Source organism: Maylandia zebra, linkage group LG4, assembly GCF_041146795.1.
Source record: "Maylandia zebra isolate NMK-2024a linkage group LG4, Mzebra_GT3a, whole genome shotgun sequence".
Lineage (NCBI taxonomy): Eukaryota > Metazoa > Chordata > Actinopteri > Cichliformes > Cichlidae > Maylandia > Maylandia zebra.
Window position 1 is genome coordinate 7,565,419 of NC_135170.1, and position 20,827 is coordinate 7,586,245.

General features: G+C 41.5%; 1 protein-coding gene across 2 annotated transcripts in view; it reads left to right on the forward strand.

Moving 5' to 3' along the window:
• Positions 1 to 1,051: 1,051 nt before the first annotated feature.
• igf2bp1 (insulin-like growth factor 2 mRNA binding protein 1) overlaps positions 1,052 to 20,827 on the forward strand; it is a 47,177-nt gene continuing 27,401 nt past the window's right edge. Inside the window, exons 1-2 of one of the 2 annotated variants that reach the window (XM_076882932.1) lie at positions 1,052 to 1,774; positions 2,908 to 2,968. In XM_076882932.1, the coding sequence (XP_076739047.1) occupies positions 1,600 to 1,774; positions 2,908 to 2,968 (236 nt within the window). In that variant the 5' untranslated portion in view covers positions 1,052 to 1,599. The remainder of the gene's footprint in view (positions 1,775 to 2,907; positions 2,969 to 20,827) is intronic. The other variant, XM_004568626.3, reaches the window with a different exon arrangement.

The window sequence follows — 20,827 nt, forward strand, 5'->3', positions numbered from 1 at the left end:
CGATATCCACAGCCAAACTCCAGCGTGATGAGTGAGTGGGGGAGAGGCAGGCCTGCATCACGCACTGCCTCCATTTTGAGGAGACATCCACCCAGAGGGGCGCGCAGTGTGCGTGTGAAGCGTAGCGAGCGACTTCGCCATGGTATTACTTCCTGTGTGCGCCTCACACCGAGAAATGTGCAGAAATTGCTGGAGAAGAGGCTAGCGCGCCATGTTCCCGCTGTACTTTAACTCTGGGTATCGCTTGTTGGGAGCCATGACCTCACAGGGAAACTACAACACACAGTAAAGTGTTTAAAGCGAGACGAACTACGAGAGTGTGCCTGGTTGTAATGCATCGACGCCATAGCTGACACATTGTTCCAGTTGGTGGGGAAAAGGACCCTGGCGACGACGTATGAAAACGAGGACATGGGTTTCCTACCATCTTACTACAGCACACTTGTGGCCCCTAAAACAAAATGGAGGCCCCGTCCCGCTGTTTGACAGCCACCATGGGTTCACCATAGGTCATTTATGTAACGTCACGAAGACAACTTCTTTAACTTTAGCACAAATCATACCCATCCAGAGGGCGGGAACAGCAACAACAGGGGTGGGGGTGCTACGCAGTAGAATGAGCGGGCGGTGCCTTGTTATTTAAATGTAAAACGGCTATGGCCACCGAGGCCTTCCACTAGACTGAAGGGTGGAGGAAATACCCCCCAACAAAATAAATACCAACAAAGTAGACGCTCACACGCTGTCCGCTATCAGCTTTTAGCTGCAATTCTCCATATTCGCCCGTATTAAGCGCGGGTGTCTACATGTACATCGTGATGCATACCCCCCACCGCTCAGGAAAACACGCAAACTGTACTGTTATCCACTACTGTACAGCACGGAATTGGGAGTCTCGGCTTCTGTTACCATGAAGGCGCACATACGCACACGCGCTCATCTGGTGAAAACCCTGGGATGAGAGGGGGATGCCCCCTCCCTTCCGCCTTGCTTACCTACTCCAACTACACCACGTGGTTTCCTCTCTCACACAAAAAAAACGTGAATTGGAGTCGACGAGGGGCGGCGTCACCCCTCTGCCGGCAGCAGGCGGATCGCCGAAAGAGGGAAGGATAGAAAACTAGAGAGAGAGGCGGAGAGAGAGAGGAAAACATTTCTCCCGATCTGATCCCGCCATAGTTTTTCCCACTCTTCTGCCATAGACCCATCATCAGACCCAGTCCAACCCACCTCCTCCACAGCGCGATAGAGGCTATAGGCTGCTGCTTTATTCGTCTGTTGGGGCCGGCTGCAAGTCAGGGGGTTTCATTTCTTCTCCTGCTCCACTTATTCAACTGGATTTACAGCAATATTCAACGTTACCACCTGATTCTACTTTTTTACATTTTTTTTATTTGAATTTGTCATCGTGAATTCAAATTTATTTCGTACTTTTGTCCTCTAGCGTGATTTACACTTTCTGTTTGAGTGGCAAGTGTGACAATATCTTGTTGCGCTATTAGCACATTCAGCAGAAACTTTTTGCTGGCTCCAATCTTTAGTTATTCTGGGCTTTGTTTTTTGTTTTCTTTTTTTGGGCTCGGGAAAACAATTTCCACAATGCACAAGCTATACATTGGGAATCTAGGCGAAAGCGTGACTGCCGAGGACTTAGGAAAAACCTTTGACGAACACAAGATCCCATACACCGGACAGTTTCTAATGAAAACCGGCTATGCGTTTGTGGATTGTCCGGACGATCACTGGGCCATGAAGGCTATCGAGACATTTTCTGGTGAGTTAAGGTGGACTACAAGTCACCAAAAAAAGCCTTCTCTTATTTCCACCTTTAATTTCATTCATTCTATATATAGGGAAGCCGTAGACGCCGGCGCACAGCCCCGGTTGCATGCTCACCTTCAGCGGTGTATCCCAGTTTTATTATCCGTTCGCCTCCCGAGGCTCCACGCGAGATTAAATAAATACATAAATTCCTGAAATTATTTTATTGGTGTTAGAATAAGGAATATTAGTGTGTGGAAAGCTACACACCCACGGGAGCCATTCAACTTTTGCAGGAGGGGGGGCGCACGTAGTGTAAAGCTATACTGTAAAACACAGCCATTGGTGAAGCTTTCCTTGATATCGTTGTAATTTATCAAAGGAGATTCTAACAGTACTGTGCTAATTATGACACGTGCATTTCAAGCTAATGCGTGCTTCTGGTAGGCGTTTTAATATCTTGCACCCCTGAGCACTGGATAGAGTAGCCTACTCTCTTGTGATATAGGATGAAGCCTTGCTGCTTCCCCTCCCCCTTTAAGCCGGGAGTCCACTATGACAAAGGCAGAAACAAATAAATTAGCCCTTACCAAACCTGGCCTCAGACCAACCCAGAATTTACACAAACCTACCCTGCTATGGTACAGCTCGCTTTCCTGCGTGGCGACAGCTCTGTGGCCCATTTCTCATGGTTCCCTACACATGTAACGTGAGGAGGCAAGGTCGCCATGCCAGTCAGCTCCCTCTGATCCTTCCTGAACCCTCACCAAACTCTCCAAACAACCCTCTCACACTACAACCATGTGGGCTTGAAACCTTTTAACTGCCACTCAGAGTTAAACTGATAAACGTATAGTTATCGCTTGGCATTTCTGAGGGATTCAAGCAGACGGAAAGTGACGTGATGTACACTATTCACTTGCTCCCCGACTTTAGGGCATGTTTTGAGCACTTTCAACATAACTGCTTCTTAGTACTTTTCACGAGTGCTTGGAAGATCACCAGGTTTAATTGGAAATAAGTGAACCGCAAGGCAACCCACACTGTGTTCCCTGAATACAGTAGATTCCCTTCGTAGGCCTTTGCAGCTAGTACACAGTTAGCATTTAGCCACACTTTGTTCTGAACCAGTTTTCCTTTTTTCAGGTAAAGTGGAACTTCATGGGAAACGTATTGAGGTCGAACACTCCGTCCCCAAGAAGCAAAGGTACATTGAGCACTTGTATCACCCCTCCCCCTCCTTTCTCAAAAAGAAAAGGGGAAAAAACCTTTCATGTGTTGCATCACCTTATGTGGGTCTTTCTCTCATGGGGTAATAAGTGAAAACAACGACTTCACTGAATGATTTGCTATTAGTGGGACACAGATTTCGGCCCTTGCGCCCACTTGACGTTAGAAGCCATTGTGAGGCTAGCAGTGGCTAGCTTGGCTGTGTTTGTTGGTGTGGCAGTGTAGCGTGGACCCTCAACTTTGTCGGCCATTGCTGTGGAGCTGAACTGTGACAGCTTTAGCTAGGTGCCTGCCGTTCTGTGCAGTGTGGTTGGATTTTTACTCGTCCTTTTAAAATGCTGCTGTGTTTTTAGAGTGAGCTCAACAAGCACGTAGATATAGGTTCTTCGTAAAGTCGCAGTGTTGATGTGAGCACGTCCTGTGGTTTACTATATGCTCTAGGCCCAGCCTTTTATGTAATTACTCTTTCCTTACACTACAGCCACTACACAATTTCTTTAACACGATTTTAAAAATGCACTGGCACATATGTATTTTATAAATGTATAGTGGTGTGGTTTCACGTGTTGGACAACCTTTCAGTGCTTTAACGTGTGCATGGATAATATTCGCTTTTTGCTTTTATTAAAACTCTTCGGTTTAACGTTCACACTCTGAAAACAAATCAGTTTTTAATGATGCTGTGAGTTGTGACGGAAATGCGGTGTGTTGATTATTTTATTTCGTTTATAGGTTTCTTTTAGAATGTATTTGACGAGGAAATTGTGATTTAATGGAGCTGTTATTTTATTTTTTTAGTTAAATTAATAACACGTCTTTCCAATTAAAACACAGCTGTGCTGTTTAGTAATTGTAGTATTTCTTTTAAATATATAATGCTCGTTTTAACCCAGACTAGGTGCTGGGTGTGAATATTTCACATTTAAATACCTTTTGCTTCACGCCAACTCGGACACATTTATGTGGCAGCCTGATAGTGTACCTGTGGCTTCTTTGTAATTGGGTGAGTGTCAATGAAATTTCTGCGGTTCAGTAGTAGCTCTAACTGGTGTCCATTGTGCTCATTTGACCTGCTTCATTCAAACAGCACTATGCAATTCTCTTATAGCCCATCATTTATGCCCGTAACCTTTGGCACAGATACGAGTTGAGCACAGTTCTCCATGTTCCGCCATTTGGCCACATGTGTGCGTATGTATATGTGTGTGCGTATTCACCATGAGCCAAAATGGCCAGGAAATGTAGAAGATTCCACCCCATTTCCACACTTGTTGCCTTTTAATAAATGCTACGATTTGGCGTAATCACTCTTCGTGGGATTTTGTATGAAAAAGGCCGAATATTTCAAACTGAGCTGGCTTTTGGGGCGCCCGCCCTGCGCCACGAAAGCAGAGTAAAAACGTTGCAACATGGCTGTGGCACACACATCCCAGCAGCGTGGTCTTTGTGTGGATGAGTGGGGCCGAGTGTGGTCACTTATTGCCAAACTCGCCTTACACACGGAGCTAACATGGCTGTAATGCCTTCAGGTGTCTTAGCGGGTGCGTGAAGAGTCCCAGATCTTGACTGTGATCACCTTAAAGAGCCATAATAAAGGTGATTTGTGAGTGGGTGGGTGCGGGGGTACCGTGGGACGAGCTTGTGGCCCTTCGTGGCTTCACAACACGTGGTGCGTCCACGCAAAGAGGAGTTGCACCACGTCAGGCATGGAGGGCAAAATGGCGAAGCCTTGAATGAAGCAGCCACTGTACAGATTGCTCCTTATTCTTTTTTTTCCACAGTGTGTCACTTTGGGTCTCGTCAGCGCCCGGGTCGCCCCGTGGCCTACATCACGTGTTCCAGTGTGTGTGTGTGTGCTTTTCTTTTAAATTTAAGTAAATTTTAAAAAATTAGAAAAATATTAACATGACGGAAAACTGTGAAATTTGTGGAAGCCCTTTCTTAAAATGGCTGTTCGTGTAGTCCGTCAGCCAGAGCTAAATTATCCAAATTATGTCGCAAAATGATCGCGTTTAAATATTTATGCAAAACATCTGCTCATCTCCAGCATACAAGCGTGTGCGAGCTGTTTGAGCAAACGCTGATTTTACGAAATTATTTTGTAAATGTTTAAAATCCTCCAGTTGTCAAACAAAGACTGTGGGGCAACGAATCAGGCGTTTTCTGGCGACGTGCGCATTTGGGCAAAAACACTCAAAATAATAGATTCCAGCATATATTTTATTTTTATCTACTTTCACTCAATAAGCTGCTTGTTTTGATACCGTTTTGAATGTTTCTCATTTATTGTGATTCTAACGTGGAAGTAAAAGGTTTCGGGGGTGCTCGCGTTTCTACACGTGTTTAAAAGAAAGTTGCCAGAGTACATACGTTTAAACGTCTTAAAACTGCTCTCCTGCAGTTGCTTCTGAACCTCAAGGAGGGTGTTTGTGTGGGAGTGGCGGCTGTTCTGAAGGAACAAGCCCTTTGGGCTATTTGAAGGAGGTGGGGTGGGGGTGTCAGTCCCTTAACTAAAAGAATGAAGGTTCAATTCCTTCTTTATATTCCACAAGTCTCAGTGCAGGGGGCGCTGGCCCTGCCTGTCCTGACCTCTGACCGTGTTTTGAACGGTACCTTTTGCGTTTGTGTGTATGGACGTTAAAGATGGACGAGTTATAAGTTTCAGAGAGAGCTGTTTGGTTACTGTGTAAGGCTGCAGAGGGTTTGGCAAGGTGGAAAGCTGGGGTTGTAATAGCTACAGGAAGAAGAGAGGGGAGAGAAGGGAGGGGAGTTTTTGTGTGTGTGTGGGTTCTCAGAGAGAACAAGCCTCCCTCTTTGGAGAGGGGAAATGTATAGAACGCTTGCTGTTGGCGTGAAGAAAATCAGTGGTGACGCCCACCAAAAATCCCGTTAAACCCAGTTGAAATATAAATGGCATGGGTAGGTGTGTGTGTGTTTTTTTTCCATCTGTTACCCATGCTCTGCAAAATTCTGTTGCAGCAACCTGGCACTTAAAAAAAAAAAGTCTTGTTGGATGTCACAGGTAAAACGAGAGCTGCTACAGATTATAGGCTAGCTTATTTATTGTGTTTCTTTTGCGTTTTTTAAAGTCTTTGAAGTCTTGTAATAATTGTCTTACACTGATTCTACAAGAGATGTAGTCAAACAAAATATTAAAATTAGCCTTTGATTTTAGGTGCATTCCTGCAAAGTTCACATTTTTTATTACACTCCCTCTAAACATTCGCACGGGCAACTTGCAGAATATCAGTATCAACTGGTATTAGCCCCGCTGTCTGACATCAGGAAATATAATGGTATTTACAGACGCCATTGGCCAATACTTAGTTGTTGGGTCAGTATTATGCAAACAATTGTACTTTAAAACAGATCGATTATTTATTTATTTTCCACTGAAGACTTTTTCTTCCTTGCACTAAAACTATAAACAACAAACAAAGCAAAAAGAAAAAAAGTTGGAATTTTGAATAAACATAATTCACCCATAATTAGTGTGTGGCTAAAAACCATTATAATAATAATTATTATTCCCACTTTGTAGTATCTTTGTATGTCCTTGCTTCTAGAGGCAGGGTTTAGTGTCTGATTCTGGTATGCTGTGACCTTTGACACCAAAATGTTATCTTTAGCGTTCAGTGTGCTAGGATTTGCACCCCGCCTTCACCGCGACATGAGGCTATTATGCACAGCACACCAAAATTTTGTAATTTCATAATTGTGGGAATTAATTCCAGTCTCCTTTGAGTCTCGACTCATTTTTCCATTTGTATCCAAAAAGGAAATGATGATGTTGGCTCCTTTCAAAACAGGAGAAATTGCATTGGAGGCTGCAACCTGTTCTACTTTCTTCATGCATTAGTCTTCATGTGTTACAGCTTCCTGTTTGCATTTCCTTCAAAAGGAAAAAAATGCATGGAATCCTGAAAATACTGCTGCACGTGAAGCATGCCAGCATATCTGCTGTCATTGTTTCACTGTTTAGGAATCTTTTTTTTAAATAATAATAATAATTATTAATTTTCACTGAAAACCTCTAAAAGAGAAAAAGATTCCTGCGACTCATAGACTGACTGATAGATCACGTCCAAATAACATCACAGTGTTAGCAGTTAAATGGCTGGGAACATCCTCTGAAATACTGATATCCTTCCATTTTTCTTATGAAAGTGGCTTCAAAAGCTAAATGTCATTTCCTCCCTTTCTGTAATGGTGTTACACATTTTGTATTGGCTTTTTTTTCTTTTTAGCAGCTGAGTGAAGTTACTGTACATGTTGTGTCCCCCCACTTTTTTTCCCTTTAATGGATGCAACAGCTATATTCTAGATATTTTAGGCACCATTTGTTTGTCCATTCTTGTAATTGAGTTTGATGTATATAAAATCATCTCCACAACAAGCTTGGCTGTAAATGCTTTTGTAATAAACCTGCTATCTGGTTTAATGGGGCACTGTTTAGCATGCAGTGTCCAAGTCAGAAGACGAGGAAGTGGTTTTAGATTTGACCCCCCCAACCCAAAAAACAAACAAACAAAAAAAAATCTTAACACTTTCCCACTTGAGTTGTTGTTTTTTTTCTCTGAGGTGGACAAAACAGTTTCCATGATCAAAACTGCCCTTCTACTTCTGACGAGTCTAAGAGGTCTGTCAAAGTTTTTGCATCATTAGGTGATGTTGTCTTCATCGCATTAGTGAATCCCAAACTCCCTGGCTTGTAACGTTTAAACGTCCCCCTCCCTGGCCACTGTGTCAGGTCTTCTGGGGAGATGTTAAGACCAAAGTCAGAATGTCCTGAGTCTGCCCCAGACATCTAACGTTCAAGCCACCGTAATTAGATGCCTGAACTACCTTAACTGGCTCTTTCTGCTGTGGATGAGCAATCGCTCTACTATGAGCCCCTCCCAAGTGACAGCACTCATAACAATCTCTAATGGGCCCATTTCACTCAAGTTTTGCTGCACGCTAAAAGTGATGTCACATCCGGTAGTGCTCGCTGCATTTTGGCATCATGTTGGCTGGTTGTGCAGTCCTCAGTTTTTTTGAAGACATGAGTGGTTGATCATGTGACCATCATTTTAGGGGGAAATGTTGCAACAGTTTGAAAAGAGGCGATTTTCTGTGGAAAAACTTTTTTGTCTGAGTGTTGACATCTGTTTGGAAAATACTGCAGGACTAGTACTCATGCCCTCAGCACTGGTATAAATGTTATGGAGCTATGGTGACGTCACCGTTTGCGTGCAACACGACCAGTCCAGTGAGCGTTGTGGGCTCATTAGGATGAATCTGGACTTCCCTTGGAGGAAGTTAATTTTTGCCATTGTATGCATTATCTTGGTGACTACCCACAGCCTGTGGCCATAATCCACAGTTTCTCCATGACGCTGGTGTCTTCACCACAACAGACTGGTACAGCCTCTCCTGCAGACACCAGTCTGTCCATCAATTTTCTGTCTTACTCTTTCCCCACTCATGAACACGACCCTGAGATACCCAAGCTCGACCTCGAGGAAGCAAGTTGTTCTGAACCCAGAGCGCACAATCTATCCTTTTCTGGCTCAGAACCATGGCCTCAGACTTTGTCCCACCTGCTTCTAAAGTTTGAATCTCTTGGTGAAGCTAACATGTAGTGGTGTGAAAAAGCTTTCGCCAAAGCTGGAATTTTTGGTATGTTGCAGATCACTGCTCTGCTGCATAACTGAAGCGGATTTGAGCTTCTGTGCACAATCTGACTTCTGGATGTTCTCCTTTAGGATTTTCTGATAGAGAGCAGAATTCATGGTTCCATCAATTACTACAAGTCATCCAGCTCCTGAAAGCAGCAAAACAGTCATAGTCTTCATGCTTCCACCACCATGTTTGACTGTTACGTTTGTATGAAGTGCTGTATTGGTTTTATGCCAGAAGTAACAGGACACTTTTTGACATTTCTTAGCCTACTTCACCTGCCAGACAGGTTCTATTTAAGCAGTTCCTAAATTTAACAAGTTGTATTTCCAGTAGTCTGAATAAATCTTAAGCAGGCCTTTCCCCATCGAGAGGTGATGACTGTGTAAAACATCTCAATTTTATTCTCCCAAAATTATTCAGAATGTCTGGATGACCCAAGTTTACCAGTTTCCTCCACAGTGTTTAATCTCTGGTCATTTGTAGCCTCGTAGGTAAATTTGCTAAACCAGCCAGTATTCTCTTCTCCTTAAATAAACGAATGGTTTGTCCAGCATTTGGATCAATAAGGTACATGAATGCAAATGTTATATTTTCTACATGATTGTAACAAAATTGTATGGGCAGTGAATGGAGTACAGAGAAGGAATCAATTAGTGACATTTTATAACTCCATTAGCATCCAAAAATGTGTGTTATGAGTTTGTAAACTACCGGTAAGCCCAGAAAATCCTGTATACGTGATGAGGCTGTAGGTTTTGTACCACAGTTAAACTCTGTTCATAAAAAGCAGTGTTTAAAATATCAGATGCCTGAATATCTGCTGACAAAGCTTTGTTGGAATAAAGATCTTGTTTATCAGTGAACACTATGCTATCGAAACATTCAAGTTTTTTAGCAGATTTCTTTGTTTTTTCTTAGCTATGAAATGTATGCAGTGTGTGTAAATCTTTGCTCTGTTTTTCACCTCTGTGTAATTTCCCTTGCTGAAGCTTTGTGCCTTTTCCCCCATGTAAAGTGTGCCGCAGCTTTAAATGCACCCAAACGATCATGCATGTGAGGAGCTGGATGTGTGTGGCTAGCACTTTCACACAGCAGTACACAGAGCTGAAGGAGAGAGGCGAGCTATGGTTTTATTTCCTCCTCTCTCATGGCTGGCAAAGGAGGAGGGGACAAGTGGGCGGAGGGAGCAAGAGGGGTGCGACCAATCGTCTGGTAGCAGCACTGTGCCTCGCTCACCCACATGCATGCTCTGACTTTATACTTTATCCTCGGTCTCTGCTCTCTCTGCTCGCTCTCTGCTCAGCGTGTTCATGGTCTCATTGTGCTGTTTTGGTTACTCTCTGGTACAGTGTGCTCGTTTCGCCCTCTTGTTTTTTGCCGTGATCCCCGAACCATTTCAGCCCCGTCTGCACAAGAGCTGAGACCGGGTAAGGGAACGAGGAGCAGACAGACAAACCAAAAGGATCCAGAGAGAGTCACAGGAAGGAGGATGAATGTGGTTTAAATTTTGATGTCAGCTGAACTGCATTGCTCGGGGATGTTGGACAAACAGTTTTGAGGGATAGCTCAGTTGTAATCTGATTAGACAGGCTGCTGCTCTGCAGTGGTTGATGCACTGAGAGGTAAACCGTGCATTCAAACTAAAAGAATAGCTGTGGATAATTTTGAGACGGCATGAACAGATTCCTCAACTCAACTGCAGCTACGTGAAGGCAGATGAAGGACAGCATTTGTCTATGCCAGTTACAACTTCGCAGAAACAAGAATAATCCTTTTACTGTTCTAACTGGCATTCATCAGCAGTTTTATACTTCTGTTCTACTGCAGGGAGATAATGTCCCACATACTTGTGTAATTCATTTTTTCCTGCAATAGAGACAATCTGCTCCTGAAATGCAAATTATTGAAGCTACAGTTAAAAAAACAAAAACAAAACATTCCGCTTGGCAGCAACAGTCTTAACATACATCAGTACTACAATTCCTACCACTATACTACTACTAGTAATTTGCCGTCTTACTCAAATGGAAGCTTGCAGTATAAACAATTTTCCGTTTGCTGATTAAGTCGGATGTAATTTCACAGAGCTGCTGTTGTGTGCGTCTAGTGCAGTCTGTACTCTTCTATGAAAAGTATTCCAGCATCCAGACTGGGTGTATTGTGGAAGTTTATTTTCGGCTGTGTTCTGTATTTCATTAGTTTTGCAGTGAGAATAGCAAAACATTAATGAAGGTATTTAGTCATTGAGGGTCACTGTAGTCGCACAGAAGCACACAAAGAGCTGCTCTTTGTTTTTCTTTCAGGTAAAAATGTTTTGGTGATGCTCATTAAGTTTAGGTTTTGCTCACTGCATTGAAATAATAGGAACTACAGTGAAGTCAGTTTCCTATAAAGTAATGGAATTAAACTGATCTGTTTTTGTTTTTGTGAAAATCTAACCACTTATTATGAAAGCTAACCATGAATAAAAATGTGCTTTATTTTAACTTGAATTAGTGCATAAATGATCCAATCAGACAACGTAAAATCATTTTGCAGTGTGTGATATGACTGTGATATTTGAGTTCTTGCAGTAACTGGTTTCACTTGGTCTACATTTTTGGACCAAACTGGTGTCGTATATATTCATGCTGAGTCTTCCTATCTGTGTGAAAGCTTTGTTTCAAATGGGTGTTTGTGTTGCCGGAACTATTTAATGGTTTTATCCCGTTTAGTTATTATTTCTGTCAGCATACATGTAGAAATGGTGTTTTGTGCAAAGTATTTCGATTTCAAATATTTTACTCTGTAAAAACAAACTGTACTGATCCAACTATTAAAAGGTTAATTTCTACAGGCACAAGTCTGTGATATGAACTGGTCTGTTTCCTGGCCCATGACTGCTTAAAATCTTCTGTGGAGCATTGTCAGATTTTTGCTGTTTGTTTCTAAATCCAAATGTAACAAAAGGAAAGAAGCAGCATTAGCAGTGTTATCTGAGCAGCCTGGGCAATAGAAATGGTTACATGTGAGCTTAAGTGAAATTTAAAGATGTAAGAATGCATTTTCCTCTACTTTCTTATTTTGAAAGGCAAAAACAAAGAAACTTAGCTAACCACTGGTTCTTCATTTCTAAGTCTATAAAAGAGAGAAAAGACATTAAAACTTAAAGAACAATATTAATGTAGAATGTAATTACAAAGGTCCAAGCCAAAATAAGGTGAGGAGAGGGTGTAAAAATGAAGGGATGAGGACAGTGGAGGCACGCGTGTAATGTAGGTGAAGGGGTAAATGAGATCTGTCTCTTTAAGAAGACCCCCACCTACCCCCTCCACCCCATCTTTCTGATTGTTTCTTCTGTCTGGTTCAAACCATCTGTCCTCTCCCTACATTAGTTCGTGCACACACATTCAAGGGGTGGGGGGAAGAAGGAGTGATCAAGAAAAGAAGACAACAAAAGTAGGAAAGGGAGGAGGGTTGTTGGGGCCAGGGGTCGGGTGTGCATGGTGGATGGGGCCCCTCATGTTTACGTGTGTGTGTGTGTGTGTGTGTGTGTGTGTGTGTGTGCGTGCGTGCGTGCGTGCGTGCGTGCGTGCATGTACCTGAGTCCTGCCTCACTTGCACACAGTAATGCCATTAAATAGGACAGATTTCCCCCCCCCCCCCCCCCCCCCCCCCCCCCCATTCTTAGTCACTTGCTTTTTTCAGTTTTTCTAAAAAACTAAAACGTGCACATTTAAGCCCACACTTTGGTCGAACGGGTACTGAAGTTGTATGAACTGCACCTATTATTCCTCCAATATGTTAGTGCTGTATATTGCATATGATTACAATTGTGCTCTATTTATAAAATAAAGGAAGAAAAGAGTAAACTATTTAAACCATTTCACAAAGATTTAGAAATAATTGTCTGCAATAAAATCAATAAACTGAAAACTAAAACAGAAAAGTCAAGTTAAATAGAGAGAATGCAATTCTGCCACAAGATTGGTACATCTAGTCTGTAGTTGTTAAAAATGTTGTATTTATTCTCTTTAAAGGATTTTTACAGCACTGTAAAGAATTGCTTAAATTGTACTATGGCCCGTTATTGACTGACAATATTGTCAATGTGTTTTTTAACCTTTTTTCATTTTTATTTCTTATATGACATATATATATATTTAGAAGCTGACTGCTTAGGCTGAAAAGCTAAAGCTAAGCTAAAACTTTACCAACTAGTAAAAACAAGCCACAAAACCAGTGCTAACCAAATATAACACATGCTTTTATTACAGATAACGCGTTTCTTTAGCAAAGCAAAAGCTTCCCTGCAAATATTGGCTAGCCAGGTTGCTAAAGCATTTGTTCTATACATCAAGTGGTAATCTGTGTTTCTTGGTGTTTCTCAGCTTTTGGTTGAATGTGGAAGCACTAAAATAATGTTTTACAGGATGTAAGTCACTGTCATGTATTTTGAGCTGGTGTTTTCACCCCAATCATTTCAGGGTGTTACAAAGCTCAGTCAGCATTAACCCTGACAGCAGACAGTTACACAAATAAAAATACAACACCACAGAGAACACAGTTCAAAAATGCTGTAAAATTGCAAAAAATCCTACACGTTGGAATTGATTTATAACATTTAAATACAAAAACTGGTTTAATTTTATAATTTTTTGCATAAAACAATCGGAGCCACATTCATTTTAAATAGGAACTGTGATTTCAAGGGGAGCCGTAGCATGAGATCAGTTATCTGCAAAGGCGAATGACACTTTCATGTATTTCTAACAGGTCAGAAATGGAGGTCTTCCTTCGTGCTTATGCAAGGAAACTGAACTGCATTGATTGCAGACATTTTCCTTCAGCTCCTCCACTTCCGCTTCTGTTTTCCGAGAACAACAGGCCTCTTGTATAAACAGTCAGACAAAGAGCACAAAGCTTCACTTAATCTCCCGACCAAAGTGGATTTTACGTAAACCAACGAGTAGAAATCCATAACTTTACAGCACAGTTTGGATGCTTTTAGTTTTATAGAATACGTACATCAAACCTCTACGAGGAAAAAAACTAAACTTAAAAAAAAACAAACCCCTCCTTCAAGTAAAAATTTTAAACAATTACCCAGCTGCTGTAAAATGAGGTGTTGAGAATGGTGACCTAATCTGAATCAAACTGAATCTTTCTTACTATTTCCTTAACTTATTAATTTTTTTAAGTTAATGAATTTTTAATAGCTTTTTATGACCTTTTACAAACTTGAGCTCCTCACCAACAGGCGACAAAACCCCCGTTCCTGAAGGGGATGAAAACGTGTCTGTGTTTGCGTGCGTGTCTGTCAGATGGAGCTGAGGGAGCTGGGGCCCAACGCCGTTGCCCGCTAGATCTGAATTCTTGAAATTTTTGTCCGACAGGACACACGTTTGTGGACAGGAGGCATCAGCCTTGATGCAATTTGTCTTTATCTTTTGCTTTTTTTGTAGGGGGCATTTTATTTCTTTAGAATTGGGCAAATAGTCTCAAACATTATCACAACACAGCATTATATCCAGTGACACAACATAAGAGAACCATCACGTTCAGTGTAACTAGCAAGTGCTCCAGCAGCGCTCGGTGGAGTCATTTATTTACATTTGGGTCGTACATCACCACCTACTAGCATCTCTTCCTTTGTAGCCGGGTTGTACTTTAATGTGTTTCTGCCTCTGGTGAAACGTGCTTGTTGCTTCCATCTTTAGGATCAGTTTTCCTACACATTTTGCAAAATGCAGTGCTTCCTGGGAGGTGTTTGAAGTAGCTCCCTTTTAGGTACTAAATCGTCAGTGGCTGACATGAAGCTTTCAGACATGCCCAGGCTTTTCTCGCTGATCTGCACTAGGGAGCATAAAAGCATGCTGTTGCTATAGCAGCAATATCACTATCACACTTTTATATCATGAAAAAATGTACAGTGGGGCAAAAAAGTATTTAGTCAGCCACCGATTGTGCAAGTTCCCCCACCTAAAATGATGACAGAGGTCAGTAATTTGCACCAGAGGTACACTTCAACTGTGAGAGACAGAATGTGAAAAAAAAAATCCATGAATCCACATGGTAGGATTTGTAAAGAATTTATTCAGCCACAGTGTTTTGGAAAGCAAAATAGTGATGTAGAAACTAATTTTTAAAAAACATGCTAATGATATAAAACATTCAGTTAAATTGCAGATTTTCTTTTAAGTATCACAATTTCCACAATTCATCATTTAAGCAATACATCTGTTAGATCCTGCAATTCCCATAATGCAGCTGAACAGAGTTGTCATTAAGAGGTCACAGAAGACATTTCACTGCTGTTTTCACGGGCTAGTAGTACTAGTAGCGGCATGTCAAATAATCATTATGTAAAATGGGCCTTGCCTATTTAATAAACATATCTGTAAGAACACACATGAGAGTGAGTAGTTTAGAGTCTTGTGTCTGCAGACCCTCAAGAAATTCAGTGTATAAATATTAAAATGAGAATTTAAAATGTCAAGAAAGTGAAGATCTACTGATTAATAATCAATAATCAGAGGACTGGGGACAAATACACGCATTTGTCCCCAGTCCTCTGATTATTAATTTAATAAGATTGTTGCGAAGTGTTAAACACTTCTCAGTGTCTTGTAGTGATGGGGTTTCCCTTGGTGGTGTCGGTGGGGGAACCAATCAGAACATTTACACCACTTTTCCATAATGAAACTCGTGAGCTCCATAATTCAGGAATTATGTGATTTTGGGTTTTCTATTTTTTTTTTTCTCAACCTTTGATAGAAGACTAAACTTGATGTGTGGTCTGCTCTGTTTTTTTTTTTTTTTCCTCTCCTTCTTCTTCTTTTTAAATATTCTTTGGACATTTTGGCCTTTATTTGATAGTAGAGCAGTGAAGATGTGGAATACAGGCAGCAAAGGGCCACAGGTCGTACTTGAACAACTCCAGCCATGTGCAGTATAGCTGCCTGCTCACCCACTGAGCACCACGGAAGCACTGAGCTCCCATTGGTCTCCCCCTTCATCTGTAACTAATTTAAGGATTCTTAACTTTTTAAAATTGAACATTAATTTGAAAGTGTTTTTTCTGCACTCCACTTTCTTGTATTTCCTCTTGCCACCAACCAGCCGCAGTAAGTGGGTGTCCTGTCCTGTGCCTCGTTCTGAGAGGGGCCTTTTCCTGTTAAAAGGGAGTTTTTTATGGGCAGAAATCTGTGCCATCAGAAACTGAATTTGAAAAAGTTAAATTTGAATTTTAATGGCTCGGATTGAATCTGAATTGTAACTTGAATAAATACTTTTAAAAACTGAATATGAATTAGCCTAATTTGAAATTCAATTTATTGGTTTGAAAATGAATTTATTTGCTTTGAAACTGTATTTTATCCTTTAAAAGTTTAGCTCTCGAATAATCTCAGATTCACTTCACACCATTCAGTTTCAGTTCTACAATTCAGTTTTTTGGGACTTACACCCGGTTCCGGTTCAAGAGTAATGAGCGCAGATTAATAGAACTACGTTTTACTAGCGGACCGAAAGTGTTACTGACGGGAATCTACAGCATCTTGAGCTGAATTAAGAAGTCATTCGTCATGTCGAATGACCAGCGGATAAACTCTCAGGTTGGTAATAAATGTATTACATGTACATGTATTACTGTAGCTGCCTCCACCAGTGTGTGAATGTGAGAGTGAATGAATAGTGGCATTGTAAAGCACTTTGGGTGCCTTGAAAAGTGCTATATAAATCCAATCCATTATAAGAACAAGCGTCACATTAACAAATGATAGCCGTACGGTAACTTTTATGCTTCTTGTAGCTGTTAGCTAAAGATGCCAATTTAGCCTAGTTTGCCCTGAATTCAGCTTTGACAAACAAATATGATCGACTGTTTCTAGTAGAATTGCAAAGTTGTCATCTTGTACCCTGTCAGAGCCCTGTATGCTTGCAGAGACCCCTACAGTAGGGAAACATGCAAAATGGTGTCCAAACCTTTGTATTTTAGCTTTATTTATGTCTTACACAGCATCCCAACTCTTTAGCTAAAGTTATTAAGTTAGCTAAAGTGAATAGTTTTCAGCCATTTGATTCATGTTACAGCAGCTCATGAGTGAATGAACATGGTGCAATAAAAGTATTTTAGAAGTATATGTTTCCAAATACATACATTTACTTAAATTTACTTGAGTAGGGTTAGGGGTTGCCACCTCAGCATGCAGTCAAGTGCTATACTCTTGCTAATGACCTACTAATTGTATTCAGGTGTGTTGCACCAGGGACGCATGGAAAAGTTGCATGACACCGGCCCTCGAATATGACAGGTGTGGTTGAACTGCATGAAGACTCTGAAGTTTCTCTTCTCTTCTGGCAGGACAGGAATGTAACCTTGTCCTGTGAGCCACCGTAAGGATGTACTTAAAGTAGAACTGGACCATCACCGGCCGCAGGCTCTTCACCTTTTCAAAGACAAAGCAGTCATTTAGATAAAATATTAGATATTGTTTACCTGTAAATGCACAAAGAGAATTTAGAAATGTAATTATTGTCTGGGGTCTGGAGTGTGGGGCCTCCCTGCTGCTGCGGAGTCGAGGCGGTCTGCTTCTCCCCACCCCAGGGAAAAGGGTAACACCCCCTGGGTCTGGGTGCAGTTTCCCCCTCCGGGGGCAAGGGTACCTAGACCCGGTTCTTAGAGTACGCTTGGGGAGTGTGATCGTGTGTACAGTGTCTCTCTATGTCTGTCTCCACGTTGGTTGAGTGTGGAGTAATTGCATATGAGAGCATGAGGGTGGGAATGGATGTCTGTATCTGTGTGTGCCTGTATGTCTGTGTCCATATGTCAGGTTGGGTATCAGACGCCACCTCTCTGGGGACATCTTTTAACATCTTGGTCTCTTGTGTTCTGAGGGCCTCTGGATGTCTGGAGTTTTGATCTCCTCCATACCTGCTTCATGCCCTGGAGGACGGGGCTGTGGCTCCCCCACACCCTCTAGCAGATCATTACATGAAGGAACCTTTTAAATACAAGCGCGCTCATGCTCACAGGTGTACACACAGGTGCTCACACAGATAAGAAAAAAATAAAAGAGAGGAAAAAAAAGAAATGTAATTATTGTCAAGAGTGAACAAGCACTGATAGTGTAATCTACAGCTGTGGCCAAACGTTTAGAGAATGAGAAGTGTTGTTTGTTTATTTACAAAGTTTGCTGTTTCAGTGATAGTTGTATATCATATCACTTCAGAGGTGATCCAGTAATGCTGCACTAATGAATTAGACTAACTATTCACTTTAGCTAAAGTTATTAAGTTAGCTAAAGAGTTGGGATGCTGTGTAAGACATAAATAAAGCTAAAATACAAAGGTTTGGGCACCGTTTTGCATGTTTCCCTGCTGTAAGCATACAGGGCTCTGACAGGGTACAAGATGACAACTTTGGAATTCTACTAGAAACAGTCGATCATATTTGTTTGTCAAAGCTGAATTCAGGGCAAACTAGGCTAAATTGGCGTCTTTAGCTAACAGCTACAAGAAGCATAAAAGTTACCGTACGGCTATCATTTGTTAATGTGACGCTTGTTCTTATAATGGATTGGATTTATATAGCACTTTTCAAGGCACCCAAAGTGCTTTACAGTGCCACTATTCATTCACTCTCACATTCACACACTGGTGGAGGCAGCTACAGTAATACATGTACATGTAATACATTTATTACCAACCTGAGAGTTTATCCGCTGGTCATTCGACATGACGAATGACTTCTGAAGTCTTAATTCAGCTCAAGATGCTGTAGATTCCCGTCAGTAACACTTTCGGTCCGCTAGTAAAACGTAGTTCTATTAATCTGCGCTCATTACTCTTGAACCGGAACCGGGTGTAAGTCCCAAAAAACTGAATTGTAGAACTGAAACTGAATGGTGTGAAGTGAATCTGAGATTATTCGAGAGCTAAACTTTTAAAGGATAAAATACAGTTTCAAAGCAAATAAATTCATTTTCAGAATATAAAATTCAATTTAATGTTGATCATTTTCAAACCAATAAATTGAATTTCAAATTAGGCTAATTCATATTCAGTTTTTAAAAGCATTTATTCAAGTTACAATTCAGATTCAATCCGAGCCATTAAAATTCAAATTTAACTTTTTCAAATTCAGTTTCTGATGGCACAGATTTCTGCCCATAGTTCTTCTTCTCCACTGTCACTAAGTGTTTGCTTGTCAGGGGCCATGCAATTTGACTAATTCCTGGAATGTTGTAAGATGTTAAAACGTTTCACTCTTTCTGCTTCTTCACTTGATTAATTTCTGTGTGAAATTGAGCATAATTTGCAAAAGTTGTTGAAATGCTCTCTTCGGATGAATGTTCGTGCCACATAAATGCGTTGCAGGCAACTCTTTTGCCTTTGATCAGCAAAATGCGTTGACGGGCTGCTCGGTCTATATTTAGACTCAGAACAATGGTTTTTAAATTTCAGTGTTTTGTTTTGTTTTTTTAAGGTTTGTTTTTTTTTTGTTTTTTTTTTGCCTTTTAGCCTTTATTGGATAGAGACAGTGTGGATAGACAGGAAAACAGAGAGGGGGAGGGAAGATGTGCAGCAAAGGGGTGGGTGGGACTCGAACCTGGGCCTACTCTGTCTATCAATGCGACATATGTTACCCACTGAGCTAAACTAGCAACCTTTTAGTGTGACTCACTGACTGTGTCCAACATGGCTTCACTATGTCTGTCTGTCTGCGACTTGAGTTTCCACTGCTGAGAATCTGCACGAGTGCTGGGTTCATCGCATTCAGAGTGAAAGGAATAAAGAGCAGGCAAAAGCAAAAGCCATTGTCCTTGGGAGAAGGATTGTTTTTTTTTTTTTTTTTTTTTTTTGTGTGTGTGTAAATCGTGATTGTGTGTCGAGGTTTACGACCTATAAATTTATCCTAGGTATCCACCAATCAGCATCAGTGCAGAAATTCTGTATCAGCAACTTTTTTTGTTGACTAATATCAGCAAATGGGATGACACTAACCAATCTTTTGGCCAATAATGTGCATAAATAAATGGTTAAAGACATGATGAAGAGCTGAAAACCTTTTGTGCTTGACACACTGTTACTATGACATTTGTCCCTGCCACAAACAGGAATAAATGACTGCAAAAGGAATAAAATATCACTATCACAGTTATCATAACGATAACAAAATAACGCTGAAAACCGATAAAAACCCTGAAAACCATACATTTCACACCTGAGCCTCAACTCTCGCGGCCCAGTGCCGGTCCGAGGCCCGGGGTTTGGGGACCACTGGGCTTAGGAACTCGGAGAAGCCAACATTTGGTCAAATCCACTAGTGTTTTCTGCAGTATTGCTCCAAACTGCAGCAGCAACTCGTGGCTGACAGTCAGGGGAAGAGGGATTTAGTAGTAGTAGTAGTCCAGGCTTCATTGTCCAAAGGATGACGGTGGGGATTTGTGATCATCTCGCTTTTGATGTGTCAACACTGTGATTTATCGAATCATCCTGTGGCTTGATCCCTGCTGTGGACACATAAATCTGGGTGAACTCTTAACCCTGAGGGTTTCTGGACATCACTTTGTGGGAACTTGAGTATAAATGTTAGTTCAGTTTTAAATGCATTGCCTCTGAATGAACGTTAAATGAACTGAAATACATAAAGCTTTTTCCTGAGCCACATTATAGATTTTGATTGCTTTCTGTCAACTTTGCTCTTCTTTCTCCTTTCAATCTGCCGTTCTCAGAGTTAAAATAGAAGCTATGCCTGCTGGTCACATGTCTGACAGACAGGCATGCGGTGTGGCCGCGCACATGCATATGCACACTCGCACACACATGAGCTGCAGAGGGAAGAAGAAGGACTGATAGAGAAAGAAAGAGGAAACCCCTCCCCCAGCAATAAAAGTGTGCTATGCCTCTCTCCCTCCTCCCTTCACTGAAGTGGGTGTGTGCAAGTCTGGGGGTGTGCCATATCACATCCACTGCACTAGCTCACGTGGTGCTGAGGCATGTGTGTATGTGGAAGGAGGTGCCACGGTTGTATGCTGTGATGTTGGGTGAGAACCTTCGAGAAGATACTGTGAGAGTTTGAGGGGTCTGCACAGGTCAGAGTCGCTGCACAGTGTCGTCTGTTATTCTGAAACTAAATCAAGCAGGCTTCAGTTCTTCTGTCAGGGTGATGGAGAGTTGCCATGTTCAT